This window comes from Hyla sarda, chromosome 10, assembly GCF_029499605.1.
Source record: "Hyla sarda isolate aHylSar1 chromosome 10, aHylSar1.hap1, whole genome shotgun sequence".
In the NCBI taxonomy this organism is placed as follows: domain Eukaryota; kingdom Metazoa; phylum Chordata; class Amphibia; order Anura; family Hylidae; genus Hyla; species Hyla sarda.
This window is the reverse complement of record NC_079198.1, coordinates 46,745,971-46,767,339: the sequence shown is the minus strand read 5'-3', so window position 1 is coordinate 46,767,339 and position 21,369 is coordinate 46,745,971. Positions and strand designations below refer to the sequence as shown.

At 42.5% G+C, this 21,369-nt stretch overlaps 1 protein-coding gene across 10 annotated transcripts in view; it reads left to right on the top strand.

The window, feature by feature from the left end:
• The window catches only part of LOC130294354 (epsin-1-like), a 400,181-nt gene that overhangs the window by 199,605 nt on the left and 179,207 nt on the right, over nt 1–21,369 (top strand). For all 10 annotated transcript variants that reach the window (XM_056544011.1, XM_056544010.1, XM_056544019.1 and 7 more), the window contains exon 3: nt 11,639–11,888. In XM_056544011.1, the coding sequence (XP_056399986.1) occupies nt 11,639–11,888 (250 nt within the window). The remainder of the gene's footprint in view (nt 1–11,638; nt 11,889–21,369) is intronic.

The window sequence follows — 21,369 nt, the reverse complement described above, 5'->3', positions numbered from 1 at the left end:
AAAAAGTAGAAAAAATTATTTCTAATGTCCATTAAAGGGTGAGATTATTTTTAAGTTTAACGTATTATTATTTATTTATCTATTTAAGATGTGAACTAGGCTATAAGTAACGCTATGGCCCAATGGGAATTGGGCCATAGACAATGTGAATCAGGCTATAAACCTCATTAGAGGACGTAGTCCAGGACAGATATTAGCTCTGATTTATCAACAATCATATCCAAATGTGTACCACCATATAAAAGTAACCCATAGGAAAACCTTCAATATGTATATGCTTTTAATCCCTACTGAAGAAAGGGTTGTGCGTTATTTAGCAAAAGAACCCTTAAACGCGTCTAGGACAAATATTTATGCACTATCGCACCGCTGAATTATACTAAGTGTGAACCTGGCACCAGTACCTGTGATTCATTGAAAAAGACTGAGATTGGCAAATACTCTTCAGCCTTAGTCTGTTTTGATTTTTCACTGTGTCTGCTCGAGCCGGAGCCTGAACCTGCTGGGGGAGATCCATCTGTCCACCTGCCCAGGACTTCATTCATCCACCACGAGGGACGCCTTACCATCTAGCGTTGCCCGCTTCACAACACCAGCAGCGTGGAGGTCACAAGAGGTGCTGTGCCAAGCGCATCCCTGTAAAAGTCCATCCTTGCAGCAGTGTCAGCTTCTGCCAGCGCTGTCGTTACGTGGTGAATGCAGAGGACATCGCACATAGAGTCCCACAGGAGCGGGTGAGATATATTATTACCAGCAGTGTTCTATTGGGCTCAACAAAGAGACTATAACATTCAGAGAAAAACACAAGTAACAACATATATGTTACAACATCTGCTACAACATCTATTGCAACGACTTTAACATCAGTCACACAGAAGAGGATTTACAATAACCCTCATAGACCGGAACCAATTAGTAAACCTTATCTATATCACAAGGTCGCCAGATTACTGGATATTATATTTTTTTAAATTTTTTATAGGTGATTATTACCACTAGGGCCCAGTGGTTTTCTCACCCTTTTATTATATTGGTGCCAGAGTACTACATAGTGCAATTTATTTCATTTTATTTATGCTATTTTATATATTTAATAAAATTGTTAACTGAAGTAAACCTATGATATTTTATTTGAACATCATTATGTAACTTTTGGGGTAAAATCCTTGAGAATTGGTTGTACATTCTTTTTATTATATATTCTTTCTGGCCGTTGGGTTTCGGCATATAACCAAATATATCCTCGGATTGTGGTCTGTGAGCTGCACACGTATGTATTTTTGTAATTTACAAATCTGTTTAACTTTCTGGAGCCAGTTGATAAATAAATATATATATATATATATATATATATATATATATATATATATATATATATATATATATAATCTAAAAAAAAATTTTTCCTGAAATACCTCATTAATGGCCTTAACCCCTTAAGGACTCAGGCCGTATGGATACGCCCTGCGTTCTTTCGGTCCCTGCCTGATATCGTTCAGCAGGCATCCCAGCATATCGCCCAGGGGGGGTCCTGAGGTCCCCCCATGTCAGCGATCGCAGAAAATCGCTGGATAATTCAGACCAGAGATTTTCTGCGATTCCGTTCCCCGCCGCTCGCCGGGCGGGGTTCGTAGCCGGATGCCTGCTGAAATCATTTGGCAGGCATCCCGGCAGTGTGCCAAAGGGAACACTGAGGATCTCCCATATCGGCGATTGCAGCAGATCGCTGGTAAATACTAACCGGCGGTCTGCTGCTGTTACGTATCATCTGGGTCACGTGTGACCCGATGACCCGGATAATGATGATGATCGGTGGTGTAATATACACAACCAATCCTCATCCATACAGTACTGAGGGGCGGCACTGTTGCCACCCCCCAGTACAGCAGTGATTGGGTGGCCGCAGTGACCGCACCAACCACTGCAGTTTGGGGAGGAGGATGCAGGAGCACGATGCTCCGCTTTGCCCACCATTTTCTTCTGAACTGGTGTGCAGGACGGAGCTCCGTACTGCAATCTCCCCCCTCAGTGCCAAAAAAGTTAAAGAAAGTGCCCCCTTGCCCCCTTTCTGTGGCCTCTTAGCACAGAGAGCAGTTAGGGAAAGCATTAGATTAGGTAGGGACAGTTAGGGGTAAAAAAAAAAATATTTTTTGGCGCACTGTTTGAAGGTGTCCTCGGTCCGTAGCACCTTTAGGTGCGTGACCCCGGCCCTACAGGGTCGCTGCAGTCTGCCCCCAGCATTTTTTGGGGGACGTAGACCTTTTTTTTTTTTTTTTGCTAAACGTGTGGCTGGGCCCTCTTAGCTATAAAAGAGCGGTCCGCCACCGTTAGCTAAAGCCCACCCGCCGCTGATCAGTCCCGTAGTCCTGAGCAGCATTTTTTTTGTGGTGCGGGCGCTTTTTCGGGTTAAAGCGGCTTTTTTTTTATTTATTTATTTATTTATTTTTTTGCACCTATAGGTGGTCCGTTCGTGTGTGTGTGTGGCCTGCCCCACCGCTGTCAGTGATATATCACTGAGCAGCGGGTTTTTTTGGGGGTTCAGGCGGGTGCTTTTTTTCGGGGTTAAGCGTTTTATTATTTTATTTTTTCGGGTTTTTTGTGTGGGGGTCTGTGTACTTGCCACCAGCCACTATTCTGGGCTGAGCGGCGGGTTAGTTGGTTAGGTTAGGGTGAGTTGGGGAGATATTATCGCACCACACCACATGCAGCACACACACCAATAAAGTTTTTTCCCCCCACATTTTTACATTTCACGCCCCCCATTAGAGTAGGGAAATGGCCCACAGGGCGCTTTCAGCGGAGGAGGCATATGCCATACTTGCCTCCGACTCTGAGAGCGTCTCAGAGGACAAGGAAGACCCCACCTTCCTTATTTCCTCGTCCTCATCATCTAGTTCTGATGATGAGCCACCAAGGTGGCGGAGACGCTGCCAAGCGAGGCCGCAAACCTCCTCTGCTCCTGACCCTGTGCCCCATGCTAGTATGAGTCCCCCTAGCGCTCATACTATTCAAGCCCCCCAGCCAAGTTCACTGGTGCCCCGTACCGGCGAACTTGTCTGGACTCAGACAGCGAACCACGAGCCCGTGATTCCTGAGTTTGTTGGCGACTATTTCAGTCTTTTTTTCAGTGACGACTTTGTCAATCTGTTGGTTGACCAGACGAACCTGTACGCCCAACAGTTCGTCGCGGCAAACCCGGGCTCATTTTTATCTAGACCCAATAGTTGGTACGCCGTCAATGTGGACGAAATGAGGACCTTTTGGGGCCTCGTACTGCATTTGGGTCTAGTTGAAAAAAAAAAAAAAAAAAAACTGTGTCCGGCAATACTGGAGTGGGGACGTCCTTTACCAGACCCCGCTTTACGGTATGGCCATGACACGTCCCCGGTTCGAGGTCATTCTGAAATGTTTGCATAATGCTGATAATGCGGCATGTCCGCCCCCCCCACAAAATTTGGGGAGTTCTATGTCCCGGGGCAGGAGGTTGCTATTAATGAGTCTCTCATCAGCTTTAAGGGGAGACTCGGCTTCCGGCAATACATCCCTACCAAGTGGGCGCGGTATGGCGTGAAGATGTATAAACTTTGCGAGAGTACATCAGGGTACACTTGCAAGTTTATAGTGTATGAGGGACGAGATTCCTGTTTTGAACCCCCAGAATGTCCCCCCACTCTGGGTGTTAGCGGGAAAATCATTTGGGGCCTTTTGCACCCATTGCTAGATAAAGGTTACCACCTTTACATGGATAACTTTTATACTAGTATCCCTCTCTTCACATCCCTCGCCGCCAGATCCACGGTCACTTGTGGGACAGTCTGGAAGAATCAGAGGCCTTCCACCCCATCCCCTACACGCTCCTATCCCCCGGGGTAAGTCCTGTGCCTTTTCCCATGAAAACCTGTTGCTGGTCAGGTATAAGGACAAGAGGGATGTCCTTATGCTCGCCACAATTCATGGGAATGGCAGCACCCATGTCCCTGTGCGAGGTACCGCGGGACTGGTCCTCAAGCCCGATTGTATTCTAGACTACAATCGGTATATGGGGGGAGTTGATCTTTCTGATCAAGTCCTCAAGCCATATGATGCCATGCGGAAAACAAAAGTATGGTACAAAAAAATTGCGGTCTACATGGTACAGGTTGCCATGTACAACTCTTTTGTACTCTCCCAGTACGCTGGCAACACGGGGACATTCCTGCAGTTTCAAGAGGTAGTTCTAAAGGCCCTCATCTTTGGTGACTGCCAAGGAGTGGGTCAGAGCACCTCTGGAACTTCAGTGCCCACGATCCCAGAAAAAAATGCAGTGTGTCACAGGAGGGGGATTCGGAAGGACACCACCACTCAGTGTGACACTTGCCCCGATCATCCGGGCCTCTGCATTAAAAACTGCTTAAGGGAATATCACACTTCCATGGAGCACTACATTTTTCATCCTTTTCCCTGATTTTAATTCCCCTCCAAATTGTCCTCCAAATTTTAAAACCAAACACCCCCCAAAAAAAAAAAAAAATCCCAAAAAATAATAGCCCAATCCCCCTGATAAAAAGGGGCATGGGACACAGAGTCAATAGCTTTGGGGGTTTGCAGTTGCCTCAAATGCACAACGCTCTCTCCCCACCTGAGCGGGGTGCGCATTTGAGGTAACGGATTAGGGATGGCCACACACATCACATTCCCAGAATGATGATTCAGAGCATAGGGTTTGGGCGGGTATAATTTTTACTTTCGGCTATACTCTAGGTCATCATTCTGGGAATTGGCATATCAGTATTAAAATTGCAATTTTCATTCCCCCCCCCATAGTACACTTCATCCATTACTGGAAAGTAAATTTAGGGAACACCCGTCTGTTCCAAATCTCCCCTTCACCCCTATACACCTTCCCTAGGGGGTGTACTGTTTGTAATATGCTCACATGTGGGTGTTCCTTTCTTGTATTTTCCTCTGTATGTACGTAACTGTTAGGTCTGTAAGAAACATCGGCCTCAAATGCGAAGAGTTCTCGCTCATCAGCTCTGTCGTATTTCCAGGCGACAATTCGGAGTCACATGTTAGTTGTTCCCAGAAAGATGAAGTAGAGCATAGGTTGAAAATGGCAATTTTCAAAAGCTACCCTTCATCCATTCCTGGAAAATAAATTTCTGAAACACCCGTGCCTTTGAAATGTCCTCTTTACCCCTATACCCATTCCTCAGGGTGGGTACTTTCTGTAATGGTGTCACATGTTGGTGTTTAATTTTTGTATTTTCCTCTGAATGTATGTAACCATCAGCTACTGATATGCCATAGGCCTCAAATGCAAACAGACCTCTATGACTTCTGAGCCTTGTTGTGCGCCCGCCCAACACGTTACCCCATATGCGGATGTGTTTCCATAGTCAGGAGAAAAAGCCCTCCAAAATTTGTAACCCAATTTTTCCAATTACCCCTTATGAAAATGTAGAAAATTGGGTAACCCCAGCATTTTAGTGTAAAAAAATAAAATTTTTCATTTTACAGCCCACTGTTCAAAAAATCTGTGCGGTGTAAGTACTCACTGTACGCCTTATTACCTTCCTTGAGGGGTGTAGTTTCAAAATTGTGTTTTCTGTTGTTTTGGCTCCATGGGAGGTTTGAAAATGCACATAGCCCCCGACTTCAATTTCAGCAAAATTCTCTCTCAAAAAGACTAATGGCGCTCCTTCTGTTCTGAGACCTGTAGTATACCAGCAGAGCACTTAACATCCACATATGGGGCATTTTCTTAATCGGGAGAAATTGGGCTTCAATTTTTGGGGTCCATTATCTCCAAGTACCCCTTGTGAAAAAGAAAAATTTGGGGTAACACAATCATTTGTGTTAAAAATAAAATTTTCCATTTTCACGTCCAACTTTAACCCCTTAAAGACGCAGGACGTATATTTACGTCCTGCGCCGGCTCCCCCGATATGAAGCAGGATCGCGCCGCGATCCTGCATCATATCGCGTCGGTCCCGGCGCTCATCAACGACCGGGACCCGCAGCTAATTGCACACATCGCCGATCGCGGCGATGTGCGGTATTAACCCTTTAGAAGCGGCGGTCAAAGCTGACCGCCGCTTCTAAAGTGGAACTGAAAGTGACCCGGCTGCTCAGTCGGGCTGTTCGGGACCGCCGTGGTGAAATCGCAGTGTCCCGAACAGCTGATAGGACACCAGGAGGGCCCTTACCTGCCTCCTCGGTGTCCGATCGACGAATGACTGCTCCGTGCCTGAGATCCAGGCAGGAGCAGTCAAGCGCCGATAATGCTGATCACAGGCGTGTTAATACACGCCAGTGATCAGCATAGGAGATCAGTGTGTGCAGTGTTATAGGTCCCTATGGGACCTATAACACTGCAAAAAAAAAGTTAAAAATAATAAGTGTTAATAAAGGTCATTTAACCCCTTCCCTAATATAAGTTTGAATCACCCCCCTTTCCCATAAAAAAAAATAAAAGTGTAAAAAAATAAATAAACATGTGGTATCGCCGCGTGCGTAAATGTCCGAACTATAAAAATCTATCATTAATTAAACCGCACGGTCAATGGCGCACGCGCAAAAAAATTCCAAAGTCCAAAAAAGCGTATTTTGGTCACTTTTTAGACCATTAAAAAAATCAATAAAAAGTGATCAAAAAGTCCAATCAAAACAAAAATCATACCAATAAAAACTTCAGATCCCGCCCTGTATGTGGAAAAATAAAAAAGTTATAGGGGTCAGAAGATGACATTTTTAAACGTATAAATTTTCCTGCATGTAGTTATGATTTTTTCCAGAAGTGCGACAAAATCAAACCTATATAAGTAGGGTATCATTTTAACCGTATGGACCTACAGAATAATAAGGTGTAATTTTTACCGAAATATGCACTGCGTAGAAACGGAAGCCCCCAAAAGTTATAAAATGGCGTTTTTTTTTTTCGATTTTGTCGCACAATGATTTTTTTTTCCGTTTTGCCGTGCATTTTTGGGTAAAATGACTGTCACTGCAAAGTATAATTGGCGACGCAAAAAATAAGCCATAATATGGATTTTTAGGTGAAAATTGAAAGGGTTATGATTTTTAAAAGGTAAGGAGGAAAAAACGAAAGTGCAAAAACGGAAAAACCCTGAGTCCTTAAGGGGTTAGTGCAAAGTCGTCAAACACCTGTGAGGTGTTAAGGTTCACTGCACCCCTTGTTACGTTCCTTGAGGGGTGTAGTTTCCAAAATAGTATGCCATGTGGGTTTTATTTTTGCTGTTCTGGCACCATGGGGGCTTCCTAAATTCAACATGGCCCCCAAAAACCATGACATAAAAAAAATAAAAAATAAATAAATAAAATTCCACAGTTGCTCTTTCCCTCTTGAGTCATGTTGTGAGCCCACAGAGCACTTTGGCAACATATGAGGTATTTCCATACTCGAGAGAAATTGGGCTTCAAATTTTGGGGGGCTTTTTAACGTAATACCACTTTTAAAAATGAACAAAAAATGGGGCTACAAGAACATGTTAGTGTAAAAAATGCAGATCTTGATTTTTCTCCTCCATATTGCTGCTATTCTTGTGAAACACCTAAAGGGTTAACACACTTTCTGAATGTGTTTTTGAATCCTTTGAGGGGTGTAGTTTCTATAATGGGGTCATTTATGGGGTATTTCTCTTAGAAAGGCACCTCAAATCCACTTCAAACTTAACTGGTCTTCAAAAAGTAAAAACATGTCAACTTTATGATGTCAACACAAAGTAGACATATTGTATTTGTGAATCAATATAAAATGTATTTGAAATATCCATTTTCCTTACAAGCAGAGAGTTTCAAAGTTAGAAAAATGCGAAATTTTCAATTTTTTCATAAAATTTTGGAATTTTTCACAAAGAAATGATGCAAGTATCGACAAAAATTTACCACTAACATAAAGTAGAATATGTCACGAAAAAACAATCTCAGAATCTGAATAATCGGTAAAAGCATCTCAGAGTTATTAATGCATAAAGTGACAGTGGTCAGAATTGCAAAAAAAGGGCTGAGTCCTTAAGGAGTTCTACAGGATGGAAAAATTGTCCTCCATACTGCCGGCAGTAAAAAATATAGAGACACATACCTTCCTTCGCCGGACTTCGCTGCGGCCGGTGATTGGCTGAGTGCAGTATGACTCACCGGCAACCATGAAGAGGATCGCGGCAGAGACCGGAGTGGGTTACCTGAGGCACCGAGGGAGCGGAGGAAGGTATGTATCTCTTTATCTTTTAACTGCCGGCAGTATGGAGGACAATTTTTCCATCCTGGAGTACTCCTTTAAGGGACAAGTTGTTTTTGGGCTGAGAATATATGAACAGGAATTTGCAGCTAATTTTAAAATTAATTTATATCAAAGGAGCTACTGTATAGCTCATATACCTATAAGAGAAAGTATTCAAACTTTAACAGTAATTTGCAGTCCTCAAGAATATGTGGGGTTATGTAAAATAATTATAGGTTAACCCTTTAGTTCTGAGGTAGAAATAGTAATAGAGAGGTTTGTGTTCTGTTTGTGTTCTGTCAGCCTGTTCACCCACATTAAACCCAATACACTGGGTTATAGTGTGGGTGAACAGGAGTCCAACGAGGGGCCACTTACTTAAATATGTCCTGAGATATGTTCCTCAGAAGATCCGGTCTGTGACTCGACTTCTCTTTATGGTATTGTTTTACCACACAGCATAGTGCAGCTTCAGTATGATGTCTGTCTGCCCAACACATAGGAAAAAGAGAGTAACACACGAAGTATTACCATACTACTGCAACATTTTGCTGCATTATTTTTTTATTAATTTTGACTTATTTTTTTTTATCTTTTTAACAAATTGTTTTATCATATTGGCAGGACCAACACAAAGGTCCTGTTTTGTCCTGGTTACTATTACTACTCATAGAAACAGTTTGGTGGAAAAAAGTTGAGTCATTAGAGTTCAGCCTACTCCTATTTTTTCTTTGTCTGCATATTTTACTTTTTAAAGTGTACCTGTCATTAACCAGAACTTTTTCTATAATAGTTTTTTGCATTTATATGCATTTTAACCTGTAAGAACTTATATAGAAGGGGGTGTATATTTACTAATCATGTCCAATCAACTGAATTTAAAGGTGACTTCTAGCAAGTTGTAGAAATTTCAAGTAAAGGGTCCATACATTTTTATTGTTCTGTGAAAAATTGTAAAATATTATTTTCATTTTGTCATTATGGTGTATTGATTGCAGACTTATTGAAAAACGTTTTTGTTTTAATTTTTAGCACAAAGCCGCAGCATAATGGGAAAAGTTATCAAATGCCTTGTTTGTGCTGCACTTCATTAATGCACAGGAACATTATTTCGCAATTTCTGTGATCAGTGGGGGTCTAAGCAGTTGCACATCCACTTCAACTCGATATCCTCCATCCTGTGGATAGCATTAAATTAAGGTGCTGGGAATACACGTTTAACCCCTTAATGACACCCCCAATTAGCATTTTAGTTTTTTGCTCTTCACCCTTCTTATTTTTCCATCTACAGACCCATATAAGGGCTTGTTTTTTGGGCACCCAATTGTATTTTGTAATGAAAATTTTTATTTTACCATAATATATGGCAAAACCGAAAAAAGGTTTGTGATAGGAAGTAAAAAAAAAAAATAATAAAAAAACTGCAATTGACATATTGGGGGACATATTCAAAGTTCTTCATGTCAAAAATTTCACTTTTTGCTTCAAAATTTTTGTGCAAAAAAAGTTACCATCAGATATTCGAAATGTTTTACATGAGAATGATCGAAGGTTTACAGTAGTCATGCCAGTTTAGCAAAATTGGGCGTGGTAATGTAAATTTCATATTTGAAATGATATTTTCACATGGTGAAGAGTCCATTTGCTAGTGTGGAAATTACAAAAATGGTTGTTGTGTTATTGCTTTTCTGGGCACTAGTAATCATGGAATATAATGTGAGATTCATCCGCCAAAATTTTCTTGAATTTACAATTTGGTGCCAAACAAGGCAATTTTGGTGTCAAAAAAAGTGGCATGGAAATTAACTTTAGTTAAAACTTAAGTTAACCACTTCACACAAATGGGCACATATTTATTTACATCCATTGCCCACACTGGCTGTATGATGCGCACTTAGCAGCTGATGGGTCCCTTCATACTTGGATGGTCCCGGTTGCTATTTGCAACTGGGACCCATGGCTGATGCCGGACATTGTCAATTGGGCTGATGTCCAGCATTAAACCTTTAGATGCCCCGGACATAGTTTATTGTGGCATCTAAATGTGGTAAATCCCCTTCCCGGCTAGCTCATCAGGCTGATCAGGACCACCGCAATGAAATCACAGGTTCTTGATCAGCTAAGAGGACGATGGGAGGTCTCTTACTGTCCTCGTCCTCGTCCGATCAGTGCTCCAATGCTGCAGGAAATAGAAAAAGTGTATATTAAAAAATAAATAAATAAATAAAACACTCCTAATAAAAGTTTAAATCAACCCCTTTTCCTATTTTTGAAATATTGTAAAAAAAATAAACATATGTCGCCGCATGCAAAAATGGCCGACCTATTAAAATATAAGAGTAAACTATTTAAAATTTATGAATCTGCATGATCATTTAAGCGTAAAAAAAAACTATAAATACTAAAGACTACAAATGCGTATATTGGTCACGTCATCTACTAGGAGAAAAAATAAATAAAATGCGATCAAAAGGTTCCATTAAAACAAAAATGGATCTGTTAAAAACTACAGTTCATGGCGCAAAAAATTAGCCCTCATACGTCCCTGTATGGAGAAAAATAAGTGTTATAGGGATAAAAATTGGAAAATTGGAAAATTTTAAACGTACAAATTTTATAATTGCTTTTCTAAAGTAGTAAAATAAAAGAAAACCTATATAAATTGGTATAATGTTAATTGTATGGACCTAAAGAATAAAGATAATGTCAATATTACAGAAAAGTGCAATGCTTAGAAGAGGAAGCACCCGAAAGTTGCAAAATGGCTTTTCTTTTTTCAATTTTTCCCCACAAATATTTTAGTTTTTTGCTGTAGGTTTGGAAGTAAAATTAGTAGTTACAAAGTACAATTGGTGACGCAAAAAACACTGTGGGACTGTATTTGGAAAAATGAGTTATGTCTATTATGCTGGGTTCACATTACGTTTCAGCAATACGGGACCATATATGGCTGGGAGGAGTGAAAACCGGGCACTCCTGAATCCCAGCCGCGGTTTTAGGTCCAGTGGGAAAACTGCATACGGGGCAAAAATGAGCCGACCGGAGTCAGCGTTTCACTCTGGTCAGCTCATTGAAATGAATTACATACGGGCTGCATATGGCTGGGATATGAGAGCACCCGTTTTTCGCTCCCCCCAGCTGTATACGGTCCCGTATTATTGCTGAAAACGTAATGTGAACCGTGAACCCAGCCTTAGAAAGCCAGGAGGAAAAAACTAACCCCAAAAATGAAAATTGGCTTGGACCTGGAAGGGTTAAATAATGTCATTTGCTGATGACATTTCCTTTACAGTTTAGCTTATAATAGTAGTAGACCCTGCTGCAAAAGTAAATTATATTTTAAAACCTTTCTTTCCCTGCTTGTAGCTGTATCCTGATTTTTTTTCACACTTTTTTTTTATATTTTACATTTTGCAGGCTATGACTCTAATGGAGTATCTTATAAAAACTGGCTCAGAGCGGGTAGCACAACAGTGCAAAGAAAACATATATGCTATTCAGACACTGAAAGATTTTCAATATGTGGATAGAGATGGGAAGGACCAAGGTGTGAATGTTCGAGAAAAGGCTAAACAACTGGTGTCTCTACTGAAGGATGATGAAAGGCTGAAGGAAGAACGGACACATGCCCTGAAGACTAAGGAGAAGCTAGCACAAACATCTACATGTAGGCATAAAAGCTTAATGGTTTTTGTTTTGTCACCTGAACATGTAGTTGTAAACATTGTCTCATAATTTGCTGCTGTGTAACAGAATGATGCTGCCCTAGAAGGTTATAATGGAGAAATCTCATCTCTGTAATATGTTTGTATGATTTGGAGCATAATTTCTCTGTAAAATATGGACAGGAGAACATGAAAAGAGTGTGAGATTTCCCTGGTCATACACAATGATTCGATAAAAGCAAACAATCTCCAGACAGCAAGGCGGGATGGATAGGAGCACTGAGACAAGGTAGAAGTTAAAATGGTTTATTTCCCATCATGCAACGCGTTTCACGGTTACCCGCTTCCTTAGGCATCACACAATGATTGACAGCTTTTGCTATATATTCCCTTGTTTACTTTCCCTCATACAGCATATGATGTCAAAGACATTTCCTTTTCTTGCTTTTCTAGGAAATCACAGCACATACTACTCTTTGCACTGAACATACTTGGACTAATTTTTATAGTGGCATTTGATGTATAGTGGCATAAATCACAGCAAAAACAGTGGCTCACTCCAGTATTAAAGGGGTCTACTGGGATCTAACAGCCCTGTGTGAACACACCTAATAGGGAATGTATTGCCTATAAAGGGCCTTGAAACATGACTTGGAATCAGAGCAAGTAGGTGGGTTGGTAAGGTATGGGGGTGGGGGGGGGGGGGGAAGTAAACAGATCTGGGGGGTAGACAGGTGGAAGAGGTGGGTAGGTAAATAGATGTTCTGTGGAGATCTTAAGGGGTGGCAGTGGCAGGTGGTAGCAAAAACAAGAGGCCTAGCGCCTCATGTGACATTCAGCAGCACATGCAGTCAGACAGGCTGCATTGGAGGTACAGGCAGACAGATCGTGTGTAGTTGGCACATCTCCCGAATGCTTTTCTCTGATGATGGCCACGTTGCACGTCATCACTGATGGCAGGGCTAGTTTGAGGATTTTTGAAGCACCCGGGCCATGCAGAATATTACGCATCCCTCGCAGGCTGTGAATGGTGATGCATATAGTGTATGCATTGCTGCTTTCCCGTGGCGCACGCAGGATTTTCAAATAAAATAATAACTCCACACCAGAACGACATAGTACTACTCCAGTGACTAATTCAATCATACTGTTATTAAAGGAAATCTGTCACCAGTGTCACCTGCACTAACCTGTCGGTACTACAGGTAGTGCAGGTCACACTGATGACAGCGGTACTTACCTTGTCCCGTTCCGTGCTGGGGATCTCCAGTAATCTTGTCCGTTAACTTCATCTCCAAGCACCCGGCTTGGTGCATGGACGGAGCTAGGTGACGTCACTACTGCTGCTCTGTGCTGGGTCCCGCTGCTAGAGAACAGCAGCGGTGACGTCGCTTAGCTCCACCAGTGCCCCAAGCATGGTCTGGAGCTGAAGTTAATGGACAAGATGACAGGAGATACCCTGCACGGAACGGGACAATTTAAGTACCGTTGTCATCAGTGTCACCTGCACTACCTGTTGGTACCGACAGGTTAGTGCAGGTGACACTGGTGGCAGATTTTCTTTAACCCCTTAAAGCGTACCCGACAGATCACACAAAAAAACAAAACTGGTTTATGTTGCTCAGTATCTCATCCTGATCATGTACATGTACTTTGTATGTGTCTGTGACCTACATTTCTTTCAGAATTAGCTTTTATTTCTGAAATACCTTAATTCTATCCACCAGAAGCAGGGGGGTGGGTACTCACTGTGATAACCACTTCCCTCTCCTCCCCCTCCCTCTCCTCAGTCCAGTGCTTCCCAACCAGGGTGCCTCCAGCTGTTGCAAAACTAAAACTCTCAGCATGCCTGCACAGCCAAATGATGATGTGTGGGCATGCTGGGAGCTGTAGTTTTGCAACAGCTGGAGGTAGTCCCCTTTATTACACACACAGGCTTCATATATTCTTACACATACACATTAGATAGACACACTGATATACACACATACATATATATCCACACACACACACACACACACACACACACACACACACATACATACATGTATGGAGACTTACTTTTTCGTCTGTAATGCATGTTATGTTTCTGCCTCTCTCACTGCTGTCTGCTGTGTGAGATCCCGGCAGCAGTCTTCCTGTCCCTCCCCCTCCCCTTCTCTTCACATGAGTCTCTGCAGTGTGTACAGCCCCACCCCCTCCAAAATGTCCCGGAGTCCAGGACTAAGCAGTGTTCACAGAAGCAGTGAATGCATTCCAGAAGGCAGAGGGGGCAGTTCTTTGACTGGATTTTTGAGTATGAAATACTGAAAATTTTCTAATGAAAGCAATTGCAAAACCTATTGGCTTTGCATGCTTTACAACATATCAAAAGTTTTAATATCTGACAGTGCCCATTTAAGGACTCGGGCTTTTTCCGTTTTTTCATTTTCAATTTTTCCTCCTTGACTTTAAAAAATTATAACTCTTTAAAATTTTCACCTAAAATTCTATATGGTGGCTTATTTTTTGCGCCACCAATACTACTTTGTAATGACATCAGTCATTTTACCCAAAAATCTACGGCAAAACAGAAAAAAAAATCATTGTGAGACAAAATTGAAAAAAAAAATACGCCATTTTGTAAATTTTGGGGGCTTCCGTTCCTACACAGTACATTTTTCGGTAAAAATGACACATTCTCTTTATTCTGTAGGTCCATACGATTAAAATGATACCCTACTTATATAGGTTTGATTTTGTCGTACTTCTGAAAAAAATCATAACTACATGCAGGAAAATTTATACGTTTAAAATTGTCATCTTCTGACCCCTATAACTTTTTTATTTTACCCCTTATGGGTCGGTATGTGGGCTCATTTTTTGCGCCGTAATCTGAAGTTTTTAGCGGTACCCTTTTTGTGTGGATCGGACTTGTTGATCACTTTTTATTCATTTTTTCATTATATAAAGAATGACCAAAAATACACTATTTTTGACTTTTGAATTTTTTTGCGGCTATACCACATATGTTTATTTTTATTTACTCAGTTTTTTTTTTAAATGGGAAAAGGGGGGTGATTCAAACTTTTAATAGGGGAGGTGTTAAATGATCTTTATTGATTTTTTTTTTTTTGCAGTGTTATAGCTCCCATAGGGACCTATAACACTGCACACACTGATCTTTTACATTGATCACTGGTTTCTCATAGGAAACCAGTGATCGATGATTCTGCCGCTTGACTGCTCATGTCTGGATCTCAGGCACTGAGCAGTCATTCGGCGATCGGACACCAGGAGGCAAGGTAAGAGACCCTCCTCGTGTCTAATAGCTGTTCGGGATGCCGCGATTTCGCCGCCGCGATCCCGAACAGCTCCCTGAGCTAACCGGCATGGTTTCACTTTAGAAGCAGCGTTCAACTTTGAATGCCGCATCTAAAGGGTTAATAGCGCGCAGCACCGCGATCACTGCCATGCGCTATTAGCCACGGGTCCCGGCCTCTATGTTAGAGGCCGGGCCCGACCCGATATGACGCGGGGCCCCGCGTTATAGAAAGGGTAAGGACTCATGACGTACCGGTATGTCATGGGTCCTTAAGGGGTTAAATAAACTCTATACAGAGACCAAGAACAACAACATATAAGGGACAAATAATTGTACCTCACCATGACCACTATCATTACCACCATGTATTTGAGATACTACCATACTGATACTGAATAAAACCACTATACACAGACCAGTATCACCAATAACACTACTATACAAGGGACAAATAATACTGCCACAATATGACCACTACCATTACCGCAATATAATGACGGGATAATATTATCATAGTAATCTATATGTATATATAAAACTCAATGTGTGTGTGTTCCAGCATCACTTCCAAACCGCTAAAGATATTAACATGAAACTTGGCACACATTACTTATGTCAACAACAAACATAGGATAGGTAATTTAACCCTTACACACACCCCATTTGCGAGAATCTGGGTTTTTATTTTAAGTCCCATACACGTCTTTGGGAAATATGTTACTCCATAACTTCCAAACAGCTGGAGATATTTTGATAATACTTGAGCACATGTTACATATGTCAAATAAAAATATATAATAAATTAACCCCTAACCTGCCCCCATATGTGAAGGATGGGGTTTTTGTTTCAAGTACCATGCGAGTATATAGGACTTCTTGTGCCTTACTCTACAAGCTCCGCTCTGCATCTCCTGGTGAATGTGCCAGTCCAGCTGGTAAGCCACACCCTCCCTGAATGCCATGTCCCATCTCACAAAGACAAGGAAGAAAGTACATATAACACACTCACCCGGTTTCATGCCAAAGAAGGATACACTTTATTCCAGGAGTTGCATGGAATACAGAAGTTCAGGTCGGGGAAGAGGAAGAAAGTAGAGCTCGGCAGAGGTCGTGGAACGACTGTCCCATTTCACGGCTTCTCTGCTTGGTCACACGTGACCAAGTGGAGAACCCGTGAAACGGGGCCGTCGTTCCACAAGCTCGGGCGAGCTCTACTTTCTTCCTCTTCCCTGACCTGAACTTCTGTATTCCATGCAACTCCTGGAATAAAGTTTATCCTTCTTTGGCATGAAACCGGGTGAGTGCGTTATATGTACTTCCTTGTCGTATTGAGTTACACTATATGTTCCATGTAAGTGCATCCCCGACACAATTGCCGCACCACCCGTACACCTGCATCAGCCTAGCTTCAGCATTAAACGTGATCACCCGATTACACTACAGTGCCGTCTCTCTATCTATTTGCAACCATCTCACAAAGACATGCCCACCTTTTAAGCCACACCCTTTTATTTTCAGCTTATAATATCTTTATCACAATCCAGTCCCACCTGAGGACGGGATCGGGATATAGTACTGAGCTAGTATGTATGTGTGTGTGTGTGTGTGTATATATATATGTATATATATATATATATATATATGTGTATGTGTATATATAATTTATTAGGGCTGCACGATATGGGGAAAATGTGCGATTGCGATTTTGGGCCTAAATATTGCGATTTTGATATGCGATGCATTATTATAAAAAAAAAAAAAATGGTGAAATCCCCCCATTTCATGTCCAATCGCCTCCATTTCACATCTACCTACCCATTTTATGCCCACCGCATATTTCACATCTCCCCCTTGTCACATTCTCCCCCCCCCTTGTCACATTCTCCCCCCCCTTGTCACATTCTCCCCCCCTTGTCACATTCTCCCCCCCTTGTCACATTCCCCCCCCCCTTGTCACATTCTCCCCCCCCCCTTGTCACATTCTCCCCCCCCCTTGTCACATTCTCCCCCCCTTGTCACATTCTCCCCCCTTGTCACATTCTCCCCCCCTTGTCACATTCTCCCCCCCTTGTCACATTCTCCCCCCCTTGTCACATTCTGTATCGTAAAAATCGCAATTTGGTTGCTTGTGCGATATATCGTGCAGTGCGAATATATATATATATATATATATATATATATATATATATATATATATATACACATATATGTATATCTCAATGTATGTTCCAGCATAACTTCCAAGCGGCTAAAGATATTAACATGAAACTTGGTACACATGTTACTTAGTCATGGACGTAATTTTTGGCACCCCTGAAAGTTTTCAGTAACACGTCTTGCTATACACATGTTTATTCCCGTTGTGTGTATTGGAACTAAACCAAAAAAGGGAGGAAAAAAGCATATGAGATATAATGTCACACCAATCTCCAAAAATTGGCTAGACAAAATTGTCACCCTTTCAAAATTGTGGATACATGAGATTGTTTCAAGCATATGATACTCCTTAAAACTCACCTGGGGCAAGTAACAGGTGTGGGCAATATAAAAATCACACCTTAAAGCAGATAAAAAGAAGTTCACTTCGTCTTTGCATTGTGTGTCTGTGTGTGCCATACAAAGCATGGACGTCACACTAAGCATCCGTCGACATTTAAATTAAATGAAACACTATGTCAGGAGACCCAGGAGGACCCCACTGCTGATAGACATAAAAAAGCAAGACTACATTTTGCCAAAATCCTTCTGGGAAAACGTTATGTTGACAGATGACACCAAGATAGAGCTTTTTCGGTAACGCAGATCATTCTACTATTTAACAAAAACGGAATGAGGCCTACAAAGAAAAGAACACAGTACCCACAGTGAAATATGGTGGAGGTTCAATGATGTTTTGGGGTTGTTTTGCTGCCTCTGGCACTGGGTGCCTTGAATGTGTGCAAGTAATCATGAAATCTGAGGATTACCAACGGATTTTGGGTCACACTGTACAGCCCAGTGTCAGAAAGCTGGGTTTGCGTCAGAGATTTTGGGTATTCCAGCAGGACAATGACCCCAAACATACCTCAAAAAGCATCCAGGAATGGATGGCAACAAAGCACTGGAGAGTTCTGAAGTGGCCAGCAAGGAGTGCAGATCTAAATCCCATTGAACACCTGTGAAGAGATATTAAAATTGCTGTTGGGAAAAAGTGCCCTTCCAATACGAGATACCTGGAGCAGTTTGCCTTCGGCAATCTCCGGCTCTGCCATAGCGATGTATTGAGGGGGCGTGTCGGCCGCCGCTTCGTGCGGTGGTCGACACCTACTATCTGGCCGGAGAGCCGGGGGCCCCGTACAGAGAGAGCGAGGGGGGGCCCCAGCGGTCGGACACCCCGCGATCTCAAACTTATCCCCTATCCTTTAAGATAGGGGATAAGTGTTTCACCACTGGACTACCCCTTTAATATCTCTCAACAGGTGTTCAATGGGATTTTGATCTGGACTCCTTGCTGGCCACTTCAGAACTCTCCAGCGCTTTGTCGCCATCCATTTCTGTGTACTTTTTGACGTATGCTTGGGGTCATTGTCCAGCTGGAAGACCCAAGATCTCGGACGCAAACCCAGCTTTCGGATACTGGGCTGTACAGTGTGACCCAAAATCCATTGGTAATCCTTAGATTTTATGATGCCCAGTGCCAGAGGCAGCAAAACAACCCCAAAACATCATTGAACCTCCACCATAGTTCACTGTAGGTACTGTGTTCTTTTCTTTGTAGGCCTCATTCCGTTTTCGGTAAATAGTAGAATGATGTGCTTTACCAAAAAGCTCTATTTTCATATCATCATCACATCAGCACCACAATGAGATTCCTCCCCATTGATCCTAAAGGAACAGGAAGCACAAAGAGGTTAAAAGGCCCCTCCCTGGACAACCCCTCAGTGTTTCCTGTTCCTTTAGGAAGCATTGAGGTTTTACCTCCTGGTCTTGGGGCTGGTGTCAGGATCGGTGTGGGCCAAGCCAGGCGGCAGAGGTCAGTCGTCCTAGGATTTCCCCCTCTCAAGATGCCGCTACGGGTCACGTGCTCTGCGCTAGCCTCCCGGACCCTCCGAGTCCCCGCCGCGGCGCTCGGTGAGTTTAAGCGGTGGGGAGATAGGCATGAGGGGCCTCGGGCGAACGCGCGTGTCCCCCCTGGTCTTATCTAGGCTCCGGCGCTGGCATGTGACATCGCGTTGCGCGCGGGGTGCTGGGATTGCCGGAGACCGGAAGTTCCGCCTCTTCTCTCGGCGCGGATTTTGAATCCTGGCCGGGCGGTGCTGCACGTGGGGACGCCGTTTGGAAGGCGCCAAAACCCGAATTAATTTAAAGGTAAGACTCACCCATTTTAGACTCACCCATTTTATGTCTTCTGCTAGAATGGACGTTACCTCTGCAATTCGCTCTGAGTCTGTGGAGCTAGGGAAGTCTATCAGCCCAGTGAGTATCTGGCCCCTTGGGGGGGGGGGGGTCACTTATCTTGTGAGGTTTATTCCTCTATTTATGGGTATTCCTTCTCTCCTTTTTTAGGGAGACAAGGACACCCCGAAAAAGTCCTCTAAAGTCAAGCCTAAGAAATGTGCCATATGCTTTGAAAAATTACCTGAAGGACATCTTAAATCCTTATGTAATTCCTGTACGGCCAGGATTGTTCAACAGGAGACTCCGTCTTTTTTGGACGAATTAAGGTCACTAATTAATCAACAGGTCCAGGCCTCTGTGGCAGCTGCTCTGCCTAAGCCAACTTCTTGTGATCCTCCTCCTGCTAAAAAATCTAAGCCTACAATTAATGTGGATTCTGATTCAGATTCTGAAATAGATGCCTTCTCTTCTAACCTGGAGTCAAAGGATGATATTCCTTCTTCCTCCAAAAAATTAGAGGATAAGAGATACTATTTTTCGGCCGAAGATACGGATACTCTTCTAAATGCCGTAAAAAGTACCATAAATATAGAAGACCCTAAGGTTACCCTTTCAGTACAGGATGAAATGTTTGCGGGGTTAAAACCTAGGAAACAAAATATGTTTTTTCTATTCATGAGAACCTGAAAAGTTTAATTATGGATGGATGGAAAGAACCAGAGAAAAAGCTCATGTTATCTAAAGAATTTAAAGCAAGGTTCCCTTTTAGTAGTGAGGATTCTGAATTATGGAGTGAAGCTCCCAAGATAGATATTCAAGTGGCTAAAGTGGTCAAGAAAACTTATCTCCCATTTGAGGACTCCTCACAATTAAAGGAGCCTTTGGATAGGAAGATGGAAGGAATTCTTAGGAAAAATTGGGATGCGTCATTGGCTTTATTAAATCCCAACATTTCAGCTACAAGCGTTGCAAGATCCCTTTTTCTATGGCTGGGTCAATTAGAAGACCATATTGAAAATAAGACACCCAGAGACCAACTTCTTTCTTCTATCCCTATGCTGAAGCTAGCTACTGCTTTTCTAGTGGAGTGTGTCAGCTGAGTCAGTAAGAATGGCAGCAAAATCTGCGGCCTTATCCAACTCTGCCAGAAGAGCCCTTTGGCTGAAAAATTGGCAGGGAGATTCTGTCTCTAAAACTAAACTCTGCTCTATTCCTTTTGAAGGTAAACTGGTGTTCGGATCTGTCTTAGATAACATCCTACAGAAAGCGGCAGACGACAAAAAGAAGTTTTCTGAAGAGAAATCTTCAAAACCAAAGAATTTTCGTCCCTTCAGAAGTAGACAAAAGGAGTATAGAGGAAAAGGAAAGTCCGGAAGGTGGAGTTATCCTAAAGGAGGTAAGGGGCGAGACTTCCTGCTCAACCCTAACAACTCTGACAAAAAACAGTGACTTGCCTCCGGTGGGGGGGCGACTAACTCTATTCTACCATCAGTGGAAGGATATAACAACAAACCAGTTCATTCTAAATTCCATCAAGAACGGGTTCAAAATAGAGTTTGACTCCCCTCCACCTCAATCCTTCCGCACAACAAATCTCAGCACAGAGTCTCTAAACAACCAGCTATTTCAGGGTGTTCAGGATTTGTTGGCTCTGGGAGCAGTCATTCCTGTTCCTCTAGAGGAACAAGAACAGGGCCACTACTCTCACCTTTTTCTTGTTCCCAAACCAAATGGTTCTTTCAGATCTATAATAAATCTAAAACATCTGAACCGTTTCATAATATACAAACGCTTCAAGATGG